We start from the raw sequence: 13,526 nt of genomic DNA, 5'->3' as shown, positions 1-13,526 counted from the left end.
TGTATCAACCCAGCTTTGCAAAAGATATCTCCAATGGCAAATGTGAAAAGCTAGAGAAAAGATGTCCAGATTGAGAAAGCTAAACCAGAAATTTGCTAGCAGCATTCCATAAATGTAATTCATAGTTTCTTGATACTATATTGAACCCTTAATATAGTGTTATGTTTAACATACGTTCCACAAGAATACCTTAACATAAGATCCCATCAATACTTCGGTTACTAATAATAATTACAAAAGCACGTGCATTCCTCTCTGAGTTATTTGCATCTGGAATGATGCCCATGCCTTTCATAGAGACAGGCAGAAATATGTGGTGAGATATAATGTCAGTCTCATAACCACACTTCAAAATGGAAAATGTTCTGTGCATTTATTCTCTCTAAAAGCAAATTTGGTTGAGTTTTTCAATAACATAATACCATCGGTTGTGCTATATAACATGTATATTTGGGGAAACCAGAGATAGTTTCTCAAAATATGAGGCTAGAAGGATGATAATCTATATCTAGGATAGGCCTCATTAGAGTTTCAATATGCCACATACCAATATAAAGGAAAAAGACAGAAAGAAAGAGTAAAGTTATGAAAGTATGAAACTGAGCCGGGTGCAATAGCTCCTGCCTGGAATCCCAGCACTTTTGGAGGCCGAGGTGGGTGGATCACTTGAGGTCAGGAGTTTCAGACCAGCCTGGCCAACATGGTGAAATTCTGTCTCTACTAAAAATACAAAAATTAGCCGGGCATGGTGGTGCGTGCCTGTAATTCCAGCTACTTGGGAGGCTGAGATAGGAGAATCACTTGAACCTGGGAGGCAGAGGTTGCAGTGAACTGAGGTCATGCTACGACATTCCAGCCTGAACAACAGAGCGAGACTCAATCTCCAAAAAAAAAAAAAAAAAAAAAAAAAGTTAAAAGAAAATATAACATTGTTGTTCAGAACATTTTAAGGGTACAGTGGTAAATTTAGAAGGATGGTCATTGATATGGTTTGTTTATGTCCCTACTGAAATCTCAAATTGTATCTGGCGGAATTCCCACATGTTGTGGGAAGGACCCAGGGGAGGTAATTGAATCATGTGGACTCGTCTTTCCTGTGCTATTCTCGTGATAGTGAATAAGTATCACGAGATCTGATGGGTTTATCAGGGGTTTCTGCTTTTGCGTCTTTCTCATTTTCTCCTGCTGCCACTTTGTAATAAGTGCCCTTTGCCCTCCACCATGATTCTGAGACCTCCCCAATCATGTGGAACTGTTAAGTCAAATTAAACCTCCTTTTCTTCCCCAAAAAAAGAGAAAAAAAATTTTTTTCAAAGGTTTAATGGACTCACAGTTCCACATGGCTGGGGAGGCCTCACAATCATGGTGGAAGGCAAGAGGCACATCTTACATGGTACCAGGCAAGAGAGAATGAGAGCCAAATGAAAGGGGAATCCCTGATAAAACCATCATATCTCATGAGATTTATTCACTACCACAAGAATAGCAGGGGAAAGACCAACCCCCACTATTCAATTACCTCCCCCTGGAGTCCCTCCCATAATACATAAGAATTCTGGGAGATACAATTCAAGTTGAGATTTTGGTGGGGACGCAGCCAAACCACGTCAGTCATTCTTCAGATATCCTTTACAAAATTGACTCAATATATGCAGCAGTAATTTAAGGATATATTACTGTTTCCATTGACAAATTACTTGAAAATGAAATCTTTTATTTTAGAAATGAATTCATGTCATGTATAAGAAAGCATATTAGAGCCAAGGAATAGAAGAGAGTAGAAAATTAAATAACTGATGGAAGTTAAGAAATGTAGTTATTTCAGGGCCCCTTGACATGTATCAAAATGACATAATGGATTTTAGCTTTGCTGCATTTTCTTGAGAGCTTTTTTCAAAAGCAACAATATTGCAGAAAACACTAGTGTTTCATTTGCCATGTGACTTGGAGCTAGCCATTTCATATTTCTTGGCCTCTAGTTAAACATTTTTAAAATGAAAGATTTGAATTAGTTCACAAAAGGCCTACAGAATCTGTGCTGGCAGACAGGGGTTAATGGTGTAGTGTATGGACATAAAGCAATAGGAAACTAATCAGTCCATCTGAACTTACATCTGTGTTCATGCTGGGAACCAGTAAATGATCCCAACTAGCTGGTTAACAATTGCCTTTTTGCACTAAGTGTTAAGGAAATCAAGTGTCATTGGGTAGATCGTTAATCTCATCAGAATTTGTTCTAAAAGGTTTTTCTGTTCCTCCTTTTTCTTTTTTGTGCCTGGACACAGTACAAGGTGCTTTTGACCTATGATACCCATGAAAATCAGACCTACCCTAAGGATATGAGCCCCACATTCACCTGGAAGAACTCTAAACTTCCTAATGATATTCCAGGCCGGGGTAAGATATTCCTAAAGAATGTTCTTTCTCTGACACTGTTTTCCTGGTAAGAAAAGTAAACTCTTGTTTATGTAATTCGCCTATGCTTTTTGTTGTGTTTTGTCTGCTGTCCCAGTTCGTTTTGCTGGGTTTGTAAATGTGGTCTTTACTTCCCTGCACAATTAATGATACTATAGTTCTGATTCAATGAAAATATTTCTGGCCAGGTACGGTGGTTTATGCCTGTAATCCCACCACTTTGGGAGGCCAAGGTGGGAAGATTGCTTACGCCTAGAAGTTTGAGACCAGCCTGGGCAACATGGTGAAACCCCATCTCTACCAAAAATACCATAAACAAACAAACAAACAAAATTACCCAGGCATAGTGGTGTGCACCTGTGGTTCCTGATACTTGGGAGGCTGAAGTGGGAGGATCACTTGAGCACAGGAAGTTGAGGCTGCAGTGAGCTATGACTGTTCCACTGTACTCCAGCCTGGGCAACAGAGTAAAACCCTGTCTCAGAAAACATACAAAAAATATTCTAATTTAGCTATACCTACCCTTAAAATATGTCTTACCATTTGACATAAATTATTCCACAGAAAACCAGATTTGACAACTGTCAAAAATGAGCACAGAGACATATATTCTTACTCCATTTACATTTTGCTGCAATAATCTCAAAGGATGTATCTTTCAGCAAAAAATACTTGACATATCAGGCTGGGGGGTGACCAGTGATCCTGGCCTTTACAGCCTCCTATATTCCCCCCTGGACACATGTTTGGGTTGCATTGATAGCTACCCACCTACTTAAGATTAGGTCCTATCATGTTATGAATAGCCCTAACATGACTTGGCCAGCCTTCACCCCTGCAAGCTGCACACTGACCAACAGCAGCAGGCAGGGCCAGTCAGGATGTTCTGGGCAATGAGGTCTCAGGACAATCCATCCATGACTGGCTTGGCCAGGGCTTGCCATAATGAGCAGTAATTCCATGTGACTAATCTATCTTTAGAAAAAAGTCTTAAATCTGGACAGATATTTAGCCCAAAGATTGAAAAAAAAGAGGGAAAACACTATCAATAAAATTATTTAGAGCCAGGTATGGTGGCTCATGCCTGTAATCCCAGCACTTTAGGAAGCTGAGGTGGGAGGATTGCTTGAGGCCAGAAGTTCAAGGTAGCCTGGGCTACCTTTTTTTTGTAGAGATCCTATCTCTACAAAAATTTATAAATTAGTGGACGTAGTCATATATACATGTGGTCCCAGCTACTCAGGAGGCTGAGGTGGGAGGATCGCTTGAGCTGAGGAGGTGGAGGTTGTACTGAGCCATAATTGTGCCACTGCACTCCAGCCTGGATGACAGAGCAAGGCCTTGCCTCAAAAAACAATTTAGAAAATTATGATATATTCAGAGATGGAGCATCCAGCAACCAATTAAAAATAATTATTTACAAGGAATGTTAAATGACATGGGAAAACTTATGATGTTAAGTAATAGAAAAATACAACTTTTTATTTAATGAGATTCTAACTTTGTAAAACCATGTATAGAAAAAGGCTAGAAAGAAATATGTTAAACTGTTAAGAGTGGTGTCCTCTGAGTGACGGGATCCTGGAAGATATTTTTTGCTTTTTTTTATTTTTCTGAATTTTCCAAAATTTCTACAATGACTCTATATTAGTCCATTATTTTCAATAAGTATTAAAAATTATAAGCTTCAAATATATATAAATTTTGAGACAGAGTCTCGCTCTGTCGCCAGGCTGGAATGCAGTAGCACAATCTCGGCTCACTGCAACCTCCGCCTCCCAGGTTCAAATGATTCTTCTGCCTCAGCCTCTTGAGAAGCTAGGATTACAGGTGTGTGTCACCATGCCCAGCTAATTTTTTTGTATTTTTAGTAGAGACAGGGTTTCACAATGTTGGTCAGGATGGTCTTGATCTCTTAACCTCATGATCCACCTGTCTCAGCCTCCCAAAGTGCTGAGATTACAGGCATGAGCCACCGCATTGGCCTATAAGCTACAAATATTTTTATCCTAGCCCTGCTCTACAGCCAGACACTCTGAAAGTTTGATCTGATATAAAGGAAACATTTCTGGTTTGAAGGGCTTCCTTGTGTCAGAGCTATACCTACCTTTCTAGTTTTCTTTCACTCTATGAGTCAAATTTAGTCCAAAATGATTCCTGTACTTTTATCCAACAGGCATTAGCAGCTGATTAACACAATGAAGGAGCAGGGGTGAAAATCGCATTGTTCTAGACAATAAGCAATCCGGAGCTGACTTCAGATTTACTGCTATGATTACAGTAAATTTTAATTTTAAAGTCGAATTTTATTTAATAAGCTTTTAAAACTATTTCTGGAACTATCTTCAACCTTTCTCGTTTTAAACCTGTTAAATGTAAATTTTTGGTGCTGCAAAAAAAGTAGCACTCAAATATAAATTCTCTCAGCAAATCTATTTACTTCTATAGAAGGGTATGTCACACAGACGGAGCAATGGTGGGCACACACCTGGATGAGAGAGGGGAAGGGGATCTAATTCCTGACACAGGTAGCCCCTATCGCTGTGTTGCTCCCCTTTGGCTATGGTCAGACCACACAATCTAAGCTAATCCAATTGGCTATTTTAAAGAGAGCAGGGGTATGAGCTGGAGTGGTGGGGTGGGTAGTTTGGCAGGAAGGACGATTACGGGACAGGTCAGAGGAGGTGACCATGGGTGACTCAGGTCAGAGCAGGTGACCAGAGCAGGTGATCAAAGCAGGTCACTAGGATGAGTCAGGATGAAGCCGGGGACCTGGGTAACAGATGTGAACTACTGATTAGAACTGGTGGGAAAGATTGTTTACTCAAATTACAAGGAAGTTAAACTTTAAAATGAAGAATTAAAGAATAAGAGAGCTGAACATATTGACATACTGATTCTTTGAAGAGAAACTTGGAGTTCACTATATCTAGCAAACTAAACTTGACTTCTGAATTTTATCTCTTTTCTCATGGGCTTCTGCAATTCTCAACTTCTTCCTTTTGTAACTTTTTGAGCTCAAAATATTTTTTTCATTTTCCTTTAACTATACTGTCAGTGACAATGTTAGTGTTTTAAATATATTTCCTTAAAGTTCTATGGTATTTTGGCTATTGAATAGGTCTGTGATTTGTAAAGTGCTGAACTTCTCAAAAAGTACTTTTTGAGAAAGCTCTCTTTACTTAAAACAAATCAAATTAAATATTCATACTATATCCTACAGGCACATTATATTATCCTGAGCAACTTTACTTCTCTGTCAGTTAACTAAAAACCTCAGTTAGCCAGGGCTATTCAATGCTTAACTGTTACTATATTTAGCTCTAAATTTTACCAATGAAGCAATAATACAAGAGTTAAAAAGAAATTATTTAGGCAGGTAGTGAGGGTACAGGAGTCTGTACCTTTTCTTTTCTTTTTTTTTTTTTTTTTTTTGGAGACATTGTTTGGCTCTGTCCCCCAGGCTGGAGTGCAGTAGCACGATCTTGGTTCACTGTAACCTCTGCCTCCCGGGTTCAAGTGGTTCCTGCCTCAGCCTCCCAAAGTAGCTGAGGTTACAGGTGCCTGTCACCATGCCCGGCTAATTTTTGTATTTTTAGTAGAGACAGGGTTTCGCCATGTCGACCACTTTGGTCTTGAACTCCTCACCTCAGGTGATCCACCCACCTCAGGTGATCCACCCGCCTCAGCCTCCCAAAGTGCTGGGATTGCAAGTGTGAGCCAGGGCACCTAGCCAGCCTTTTTCTTTTAATAAAAAACAGCTCCTCCATCGCTTCTCGGCCTTTTGGCTAAGATCAAGTATAAAAAACAGCTCCAAAACCATTTCTTTTCTAACAAAAAGCAGCCTGACAAGCGGAGCTGCAAGCATAAATAAGCAAGCTGGAAGCTTGCACAGATGAATGCCGGCAGCTGGACTAACCCAATATGGCGCTTTTCTCTCCCTTTTGTTTGTCGCCATGTGGGGGGTGTCATGGTGCCAACCAGGTAAAGCCAGGTGTGTGGGTGTCATGGCGCCAGCCAGGTAGAGGCCATATTTGCATAATAAAAATTAGGGCGGGAGGGCCAGTTTCTTCTTGGGCTATGTACATGGCACACTGGTCCAACCAATCGCCTGGGCCCTGTGTAAATCAGACACTGCCTCCTCAGGCCTCCCTGTACAACCTACCGCTTCCCCACAACAAGCAGGGTTTTTTTTTTTTTTTTTTTTTTTGAGACGGAGTTTCGCTCTTGTTACCCAGGCTGGAGTGCAACGGCGCGATCGCGGCTCACCGCAACCTCCGCCTCCCAGGTTCAGGCAATTCTCCTGCCTCAATCTCCTGAGTAGCTGGGATTACAGGCACGCGCCACCATGCCCAGCTAATTTTTTGTATTTTTAGTAGAGACGGGGTTTCACCATGTTGACCAGGATGGTCACGATCTGTTGACCTCGTGATCCACCTGCCTCGGCCTCCCAAAGTGCTGGGATTACAGGCGTGAGCCACTGCTCCCGGCCAAGCAGGGTTTTTTTTCCCTTCCGAGTCGTCCTATGTCTGTATGGAGGAGCTGTTCTCTTCTTTCCTGCCTATTAAACTTTCCGCTCCTTAACCCGCTCCCTGTGTGTGTGTCCTTGTGGTTAATTTTCTTGGCACGAGACGACCAACCTTGGGTATTTCCCCAGACAATGTAGCCGCTTCAGCAACCCAGTCTTTGAACTAGTGTAGAAATAAGATATGCATGGCTGGAACTTTCGTCTGTGTGTACACAGCTGCCAATTAAGTAACAATATTTTACCAGGAGATTACACCACCCCCGTTCTTTCATTTATTTAACAAAGATGTTTACTTAATACCAGACAATGTGCTGAGCACCCGGGAAACAGCAATGGACAATGCGGATTTGGTGCCTGTCCTCATTCAAGTCCTCAGCATCTTCTTCCTGTATCACAACAACGACATCAACTGACTTCCTGCGTTAGTCCTGCCCTTTTCCATCCAACCCATCCTGCTACCAGAAAGAAAGCACAAATCCAGTCATGTCACTGCATTGTTGCTAACATGTCAATTGGCAACTCTGCTTTACCTACAGAATACAGTCCAAATTACTTAATACAGCACCAAGTGCCTGTAATCTCCCTACCTCTCCAGCCTTATCTTTTACTCACCTATCCCTTTTCCATGCTCTTAACTTCCTCCCTACTTCCTTAAAGAGTCAGGCAAATTTATGTTGCTGTGTCCTTATTTATGCTACTCCCTCTGAATAGAATTTATCATTTCTCCATAGAGATGGGAAACACCTACTCATCTTCAAGATTAAACTTGCATTTCATCTTTCCTTAACTTTTTCTCAGCATCCCAAAACATTATTAATCTTGCTCTTACCCTACTCAACTTCTAGTGTAATACTTATATCATACTTACCTATTGACACATCTTTTTATGCCATGCATTTTAAAAGTGTGGGCCTTATTCTTTCTTCATATGTCCGTGCCCCAACACAGTGCTTTGGAATGAATAAATGAATGAATGAATGGCGACGTGAGATAACCGAGTATGTTTCCACTCTGGACTCTAGCACTCATCTATACTCTGTTAATTTCAGTCGATTTGTTTCTCTTTTCTACGTGTGAGTTTCTTCCCCTGTTAAATCAGGAAGTTTATCAGGTTCCTCCCACTAAATGTCATAAGACCTTGGGATTATAAACTCTCACTCACTGTGAGATGAATTAAATAGAATGTGATAACTACAACAGCCACCAGACGGCAGCAGAAGCTTAACCTTGGAATTTAGAACGTGCTCCTGTTTATCTAAAAAGCAAAACTAAAAATGTTTAATATAAAATGACTACATGCTTAATTAAAAATCAAAAATACTACATTTAAATCGTATATATAAATATTATAATTATATTTAGTACAGTGAGATATTCATACTGTAGGAGACAGAGAATCGAGGTGGGCTGAGTAGTCCCCACATTCCCTCCAGTTCATACTCTAGGCGATGTGCAATTTTGGTACATGAGCGAGTGAAATCATCTACACTGCTGAAAATGTTTTTCTTGTACTCACTTTTGTTTTCTGTCTGGGGTTGAGCGTGTGAGAGTGGCGGTAGTGGCAATGGTGGTGATAGTGATGGAAGTGGTGATTGTAGTCATAAACAGAATTCAGCTGTTGAATGTGCCCATAATGCAAGTTCAACTCCGATGTGTGAATTTATTTCTGCCTAGATGAGAGTAGAAATCCAAAGTTCACATTTTCACCATTGAAAGTTTCACCTGAGAATAAGACAAGGTAATAGAGGCAAAGTCACATGTTTGCAAAGCATAAAACCTTCAAATTCAGTCCTTATACAAAGGAGCTGTAGTATTTATCACAAGCTAAACCACCTACCTTGGAAGGACATAATGTGATTAAACAAAAACACTTTTAAAATACATGTGACATGAGACCCCTAATGACACAGGAGTCTTTCTATATGACTTTATTTATGTATTTTAGTGTCTGGCACCTTCTCCTTGTCTCTTTTCAGGGAATAAGATGAGCAGGGTCAGGTATTTCTTCCATTATTTTTTATTCAGCCTTTTTTTTTTTTTGAGACGAAGTCTCGCTCCGTCACCAGTCTGGAGTGCAGTGGCGTGATCTTGGCTCACTGCAACCTCTGCCTCCTGGGTTCAAGCAATTCTTTGCCTCAGCCTCCCTAGTAGCTGGGACTATAGGCACACACCATCATGCCCAGCTAATTTTTGTATTTTTAGTAGAGACAGAGTTTCACCATGTTGGCCAGGATGGTCTGATCTCTTTACCTCATGATCCGCCCACGTTGGCCTCCCAAAGTGCTGGGATTACAGGCATGAGCCACGGTGCCCAGTCTATTCAGCCATTTTTATTGATACTTTATCATGTACCAGGTCTTGTGCTGGGTGCTAAAGGTATAAGGATGAATAAGAATGAATAAGTAGGACATGGACTGTGCCTTAAGGAGCTTAAGTTACAGTGCCATGATGGAGAATACAGTATGAGGTTTGGGGATGCTGCTTTCATAAAGAGGTCCTAACACATCCTTTTCTGGGGCACCTGCATCAATTATATTTTAGCAAAGAAAAATTCACACATGGCTGGGAGCTGTGGCTCACACTTGTAATCCCAGCACTTTGGGAGGCTGAGGCGGATGGATCACCTGAGGTCAAGAGTTCGAGACAAGCCTGGCCAACATGGCGAAACCCCGTCTCTATTAAAAATACAAAAATTAGCTAGGTGTGGTGGCATGTGCCTATAATATCAGCTACTCAGGAGGCTGAGGCAGGATAATCTTTGAACTGGTGAGGCAGAGGCTATGATGAGCTGAGATCATGCCATTGCACTCCAGCCTGGGCAAAAAGAGTAAAACTCTGTCTCAAAAAAAAAAAAAAAAAGAAAAAAGAAAGAAAGAAAAATTCACACACATGATTTTAAAATCCAGTAGTGGATGTGTTCATAAAGGAAAGTGAATGCCCCTGTTCCCACCTCTGTGCATCTCTGCTTTCTCAGTCACTTCTGCTTTTAGTGTTTTGCATATCTAAATACTATGTTTCTGTTTCTTGATTTGTAAGCTCTAGAAGTTATCTATTCATTTTTTGTATTGATACATGAAGATTCAGCTCATCTTCACTAGCCCTCTTTCCCACTTCTTCCCAATATAGTTATATCTTTTTTGTCAATACAATTATAGGACACTTTTTCATTTTAATTAAGATGCATGAACTTCTAGTGTTGTTCTATCAATTACATATAAAATATCTTGCTCTCCCACTTTGTAAAATGAAGATGTTAGTGCCCCAATTCTTTCTTCTACTTCTTTTTCATCTCCAAAATTCTCCTGTATTTTCTTTGGCAGGGTTGATAATATCTATTTGGCAACCATAATAAAGACCTCTGTTCTTTACCTATAACTTGGTTCTATAAGTTGAAAACAAACATTTTCATTGTGTCGATATTATTTATATAGGGCTAAATAGTATACTGTAATAACTTTTTTTTTTTTTTGAAACAAAGTCTCACTGTGTCGCTGAGGCTGGAATGCAGTGGCATGATCTTGGCTCACTGCAACATTCACCTCCTGAGTTCAAATGATTCTCCTGCCTCAGCCTCCCAAGTAGCTGGGTTACAGGTGCCCACCACGCCTATCTAGGTTTTTTTAGTAGAGACGGGTTTTGCCATGTTGTCCAGGCTGGTCTTGAACTCCTAACCTCAGGTGATCCACCTGCCTTGGCCTCTTGAAGGGCTGGGATTACAGGTATGAGCCACCACGTCCCGTCAACATCTTTCTGTACAGCGCCAAAGTCTCCCTTTTGTATCACAAAGAAAAATTGATTTTCTCTCCTTTTTTTAATGCCTAATTCTCAGAGTCAGACTGCATTTTACTTTGTTTCATTTTTGGACTGTGGTTTCCTTGAACATTTTTTCCTTAGAATTCCTTATTGGGTTTATCTTTTTCTTGCTGTATGAAGAAATGTGTCTTCTTCACCATACTCCTATCACTTTCCAGCTTCCTACACATTCAGTCTATTGCTTGGAATCTATTCCATTTTTTCTTCTTGAACCTACTGGCTTTTCAACAGGGATTCATTGCAGCATGTATGAACCACAACTTTCCCGTAGTCTTATTATTGCTGTCCTTCTCTGCCTGGGAGTATTCGTTTACATACTCAGACGCTGCTTCAGTGCTTCCTTGGGTTGAATCCACATTTTTCCAGGTTCCACTTACTTTCTAAGAGTCTTTCAAGTTATTCCATCTATACAATTCCATCCACATACTAGTGTTCTAGCAAATGAAATCCTGTTCTTCATGGACTTCCCTCACCAGCCCAGGATAGCTTGGAAAGAACTAGCATGCAACACTGTCACTTAACATTCTACACTGACTTACTTTTCTTCCAGCATGTACTCTCTATTTAAAAACAGTTGGGTATGATGGTTCACACCTATAATCCCAGCACTTTGGGAGGCTAAGACAAGTGGATCACTTGAGGCCAGGGGTTCATGACCAGCCTGCACAACATGGTGAAACCCCATTTCTACCAAATTAGCCCTGCATGGTGGCACAAGCCTGTAATCTCAGCTACTCAGGAGGCTGAAGCAGAAGAATCGCTTGAACCAGGGAGGCAGAGATTTTGCAGTGACCCAAGATAGCATCATTGCACTCCATCCTGGATGACAGAGTGAGACTCTGTCTCAAAAAGAGAAGAAAAACAAAAAACATGTTGTCTTATTCTCTGTAAACCTTTCTTAGGTATATTGGTTTCAAGGACACCAGGTAGACTTCTATCACCAACATTTTTGTGTGTGCTATAAACGATTTTATGTTTGTGTAACACTTTGTGACTCCTGTTACAAAGAAAAGAGATGTATATGTTGTCAGAATAGCCAAAATTAAGCCACTTTCCCTGGGTACATGCCAGTCTCTTCAGAGAGTAGGGACACAGGACTTACTGTAAAGAAATTAACAAAAGATAAAATTTTTACAGGGTTCTCTTTTCCCTTCCTCAAATTAGATTGTACAACTAGAATCTTGGAGATGCTCCTGTTCTCTTGTCAAAGGTCCTTCCTAACACATTTTCCTCCACAGGCCCTCAGATCCTGATGATTGCAGTCTTCACCCTCACTGGAGCCGTGGTGCTGCTCCTGTTCATTGCTCTTCTGATGCTCAGGTACCACCACCTCTATCCTGCCTGTGCTCAGTTTCCAGAAAGGCAAGGAGGGAAAGGGGGAGAGGTCTGTTGTCTGTTGATGATGATGCTTCCTCACAGAAAGCTCTCTAGACTGATCTAAGACAATGAAGACATTCTGCATCAAAGACTATGTGAAGGGCAGAGTATCACTGAGTGAATAGATTAGGGCTTTGGAGCCAGAGATGCCTGAACCCAAATCTCAGTTCTTTGAGTTACTAGTTCTGTGGTCTAAAGCAGGTTACTTAGCAACTTAAACAGATAACTTAGCTTTGATTTCTTCATCTGAGCTGTTTTAAGGATTAGAAATGGAACATACATACAAACTACCATGTAATACGCATTATATAAATGAAAATAGTTATTTTTATTATTTTGTTGGCATATTGTGGGAGACATCAAACTTATTAAATTGCATGATAGTTAGGCTGGAGGAGGTTTTAGAAACAATTTATTCCAAATCTCCTATTTTAGCCTGGGGAAAGAGAACCCAGAAAGTCAAATGGCTTCTCTAGAATCATATCACCAGGTAGCGGGTAGGGCCAGAACTAGAACTCAAGCCTTCTCACCATCAGTTCCATGATTTTTCTGCTTAACTTGAGTCTACCAAATACCTAACTAGAGACATTGTGTGTACTAAGAAGTATTTGTTGAACACATAAATGGGTGAGTAAATACCACACTACTTCCTAATCTGCATATGTTTAACACCAAACTTCTAATACCGATTATGTTACCAGGTTCACTTGCATTTCCTAGCTAAACAAGACGACATTTTATCTGTGCATCACACACTTTGGTCTGTGTGTCACTATATACTTTCTCATGTGAGTGTCCAGCCTGCCATATACTGGTTGATGTTTTCTCCAGAAAAGGAAGTAAACTATTTTCTTCAATCTGACAGCAGTGCTTGGCTCCTGTAACTGTGTTTCTCAGAAATACAGGAGGTGGTCTACAGTGTGTGGTGACCATTTAGTGAAGAGTGAGAAGAAACCAAAATTTCCCCCAAAAAGCAAGTCTAAATGGAATCAGTTTAAGTTAGGGGTAAATCACAAGATCAAAGATAATAACAGGTGTTTCTCATTGTCTCTAAACATGAGAGGCAGAGATGGGGCTTTCCTAATGGCCATAGCAATGCTATGCCCATGAGGTGGCCTGGCAGAGAGAGGTACGCATGCAGTTTGCCATTACAACAGCCTATGCAAGAAAACTAGCAAACCCCTAATTCAGTATGAATGACAGTTGGCTCTGTTGGGTCCCAAGAGTCTCCTGGGGTACAGAGGTGAGACCCCAAGAGCCTTTAAGGTCTTGATATTCATCCTACTTGCCTTCAGGTCTTAGGGTCAGTATTTGCTATTTTACATGCATTTACTTGAAGAATACTCAGACAGAAGCATAAGAAGAGAATAATCATCTCTGCTTAGGAGACATT

General features: G+C 40.6%; 1 protein-coding gene across 2 annotated transcripts in view; it reads left to right on the top strand.

The window, feature by feature from the left end:
• GUCY2C (guanylate cyclase 2C) overlaps positions 1-13,526 on the top strand; it is an 82,682-nt gene that overhangs the window by 24,323 nt on the left and 44,833 nt on the right. For both annotated transcript variants that reach the window (XM_032253711.1, XM_032253710.1), the window contains exons 10-11: positions 2,286-2,397; positions 11,995-12,076. In XM_032253711.1, coding sequence (XP_032109602.1) covers positions 2,286-2,397; positions 11,995-12,076 — 194 coding nt within the window. The remainder of the gene's footprint in view (positions 1-2,285; positions 2,398-11,994; positions 12,077-13,526) is intronic.

The sequence above is a fragment of the Sapajus apella genome, unplaced genomic scaffold, assembly GCF_009761245.1.
Source record: "Sapajus apella isolate SASKATOON/1434 unplaced genomic scaffold, GSC_monkey_1.0 scaffold84, whole genome shotgun sequence".
Classification (NCBI taxonomy): domain Eukaryota; kingdom Metazoa; phylum Chordata; class Mammalia; order Primates; family Cebidae; genus Sapajus; species Sapajus apella.
Note: the sequence above shows the minus strand (reverse complement) of the source record. Positions and strands in the feature narration are given on the sequence as shown.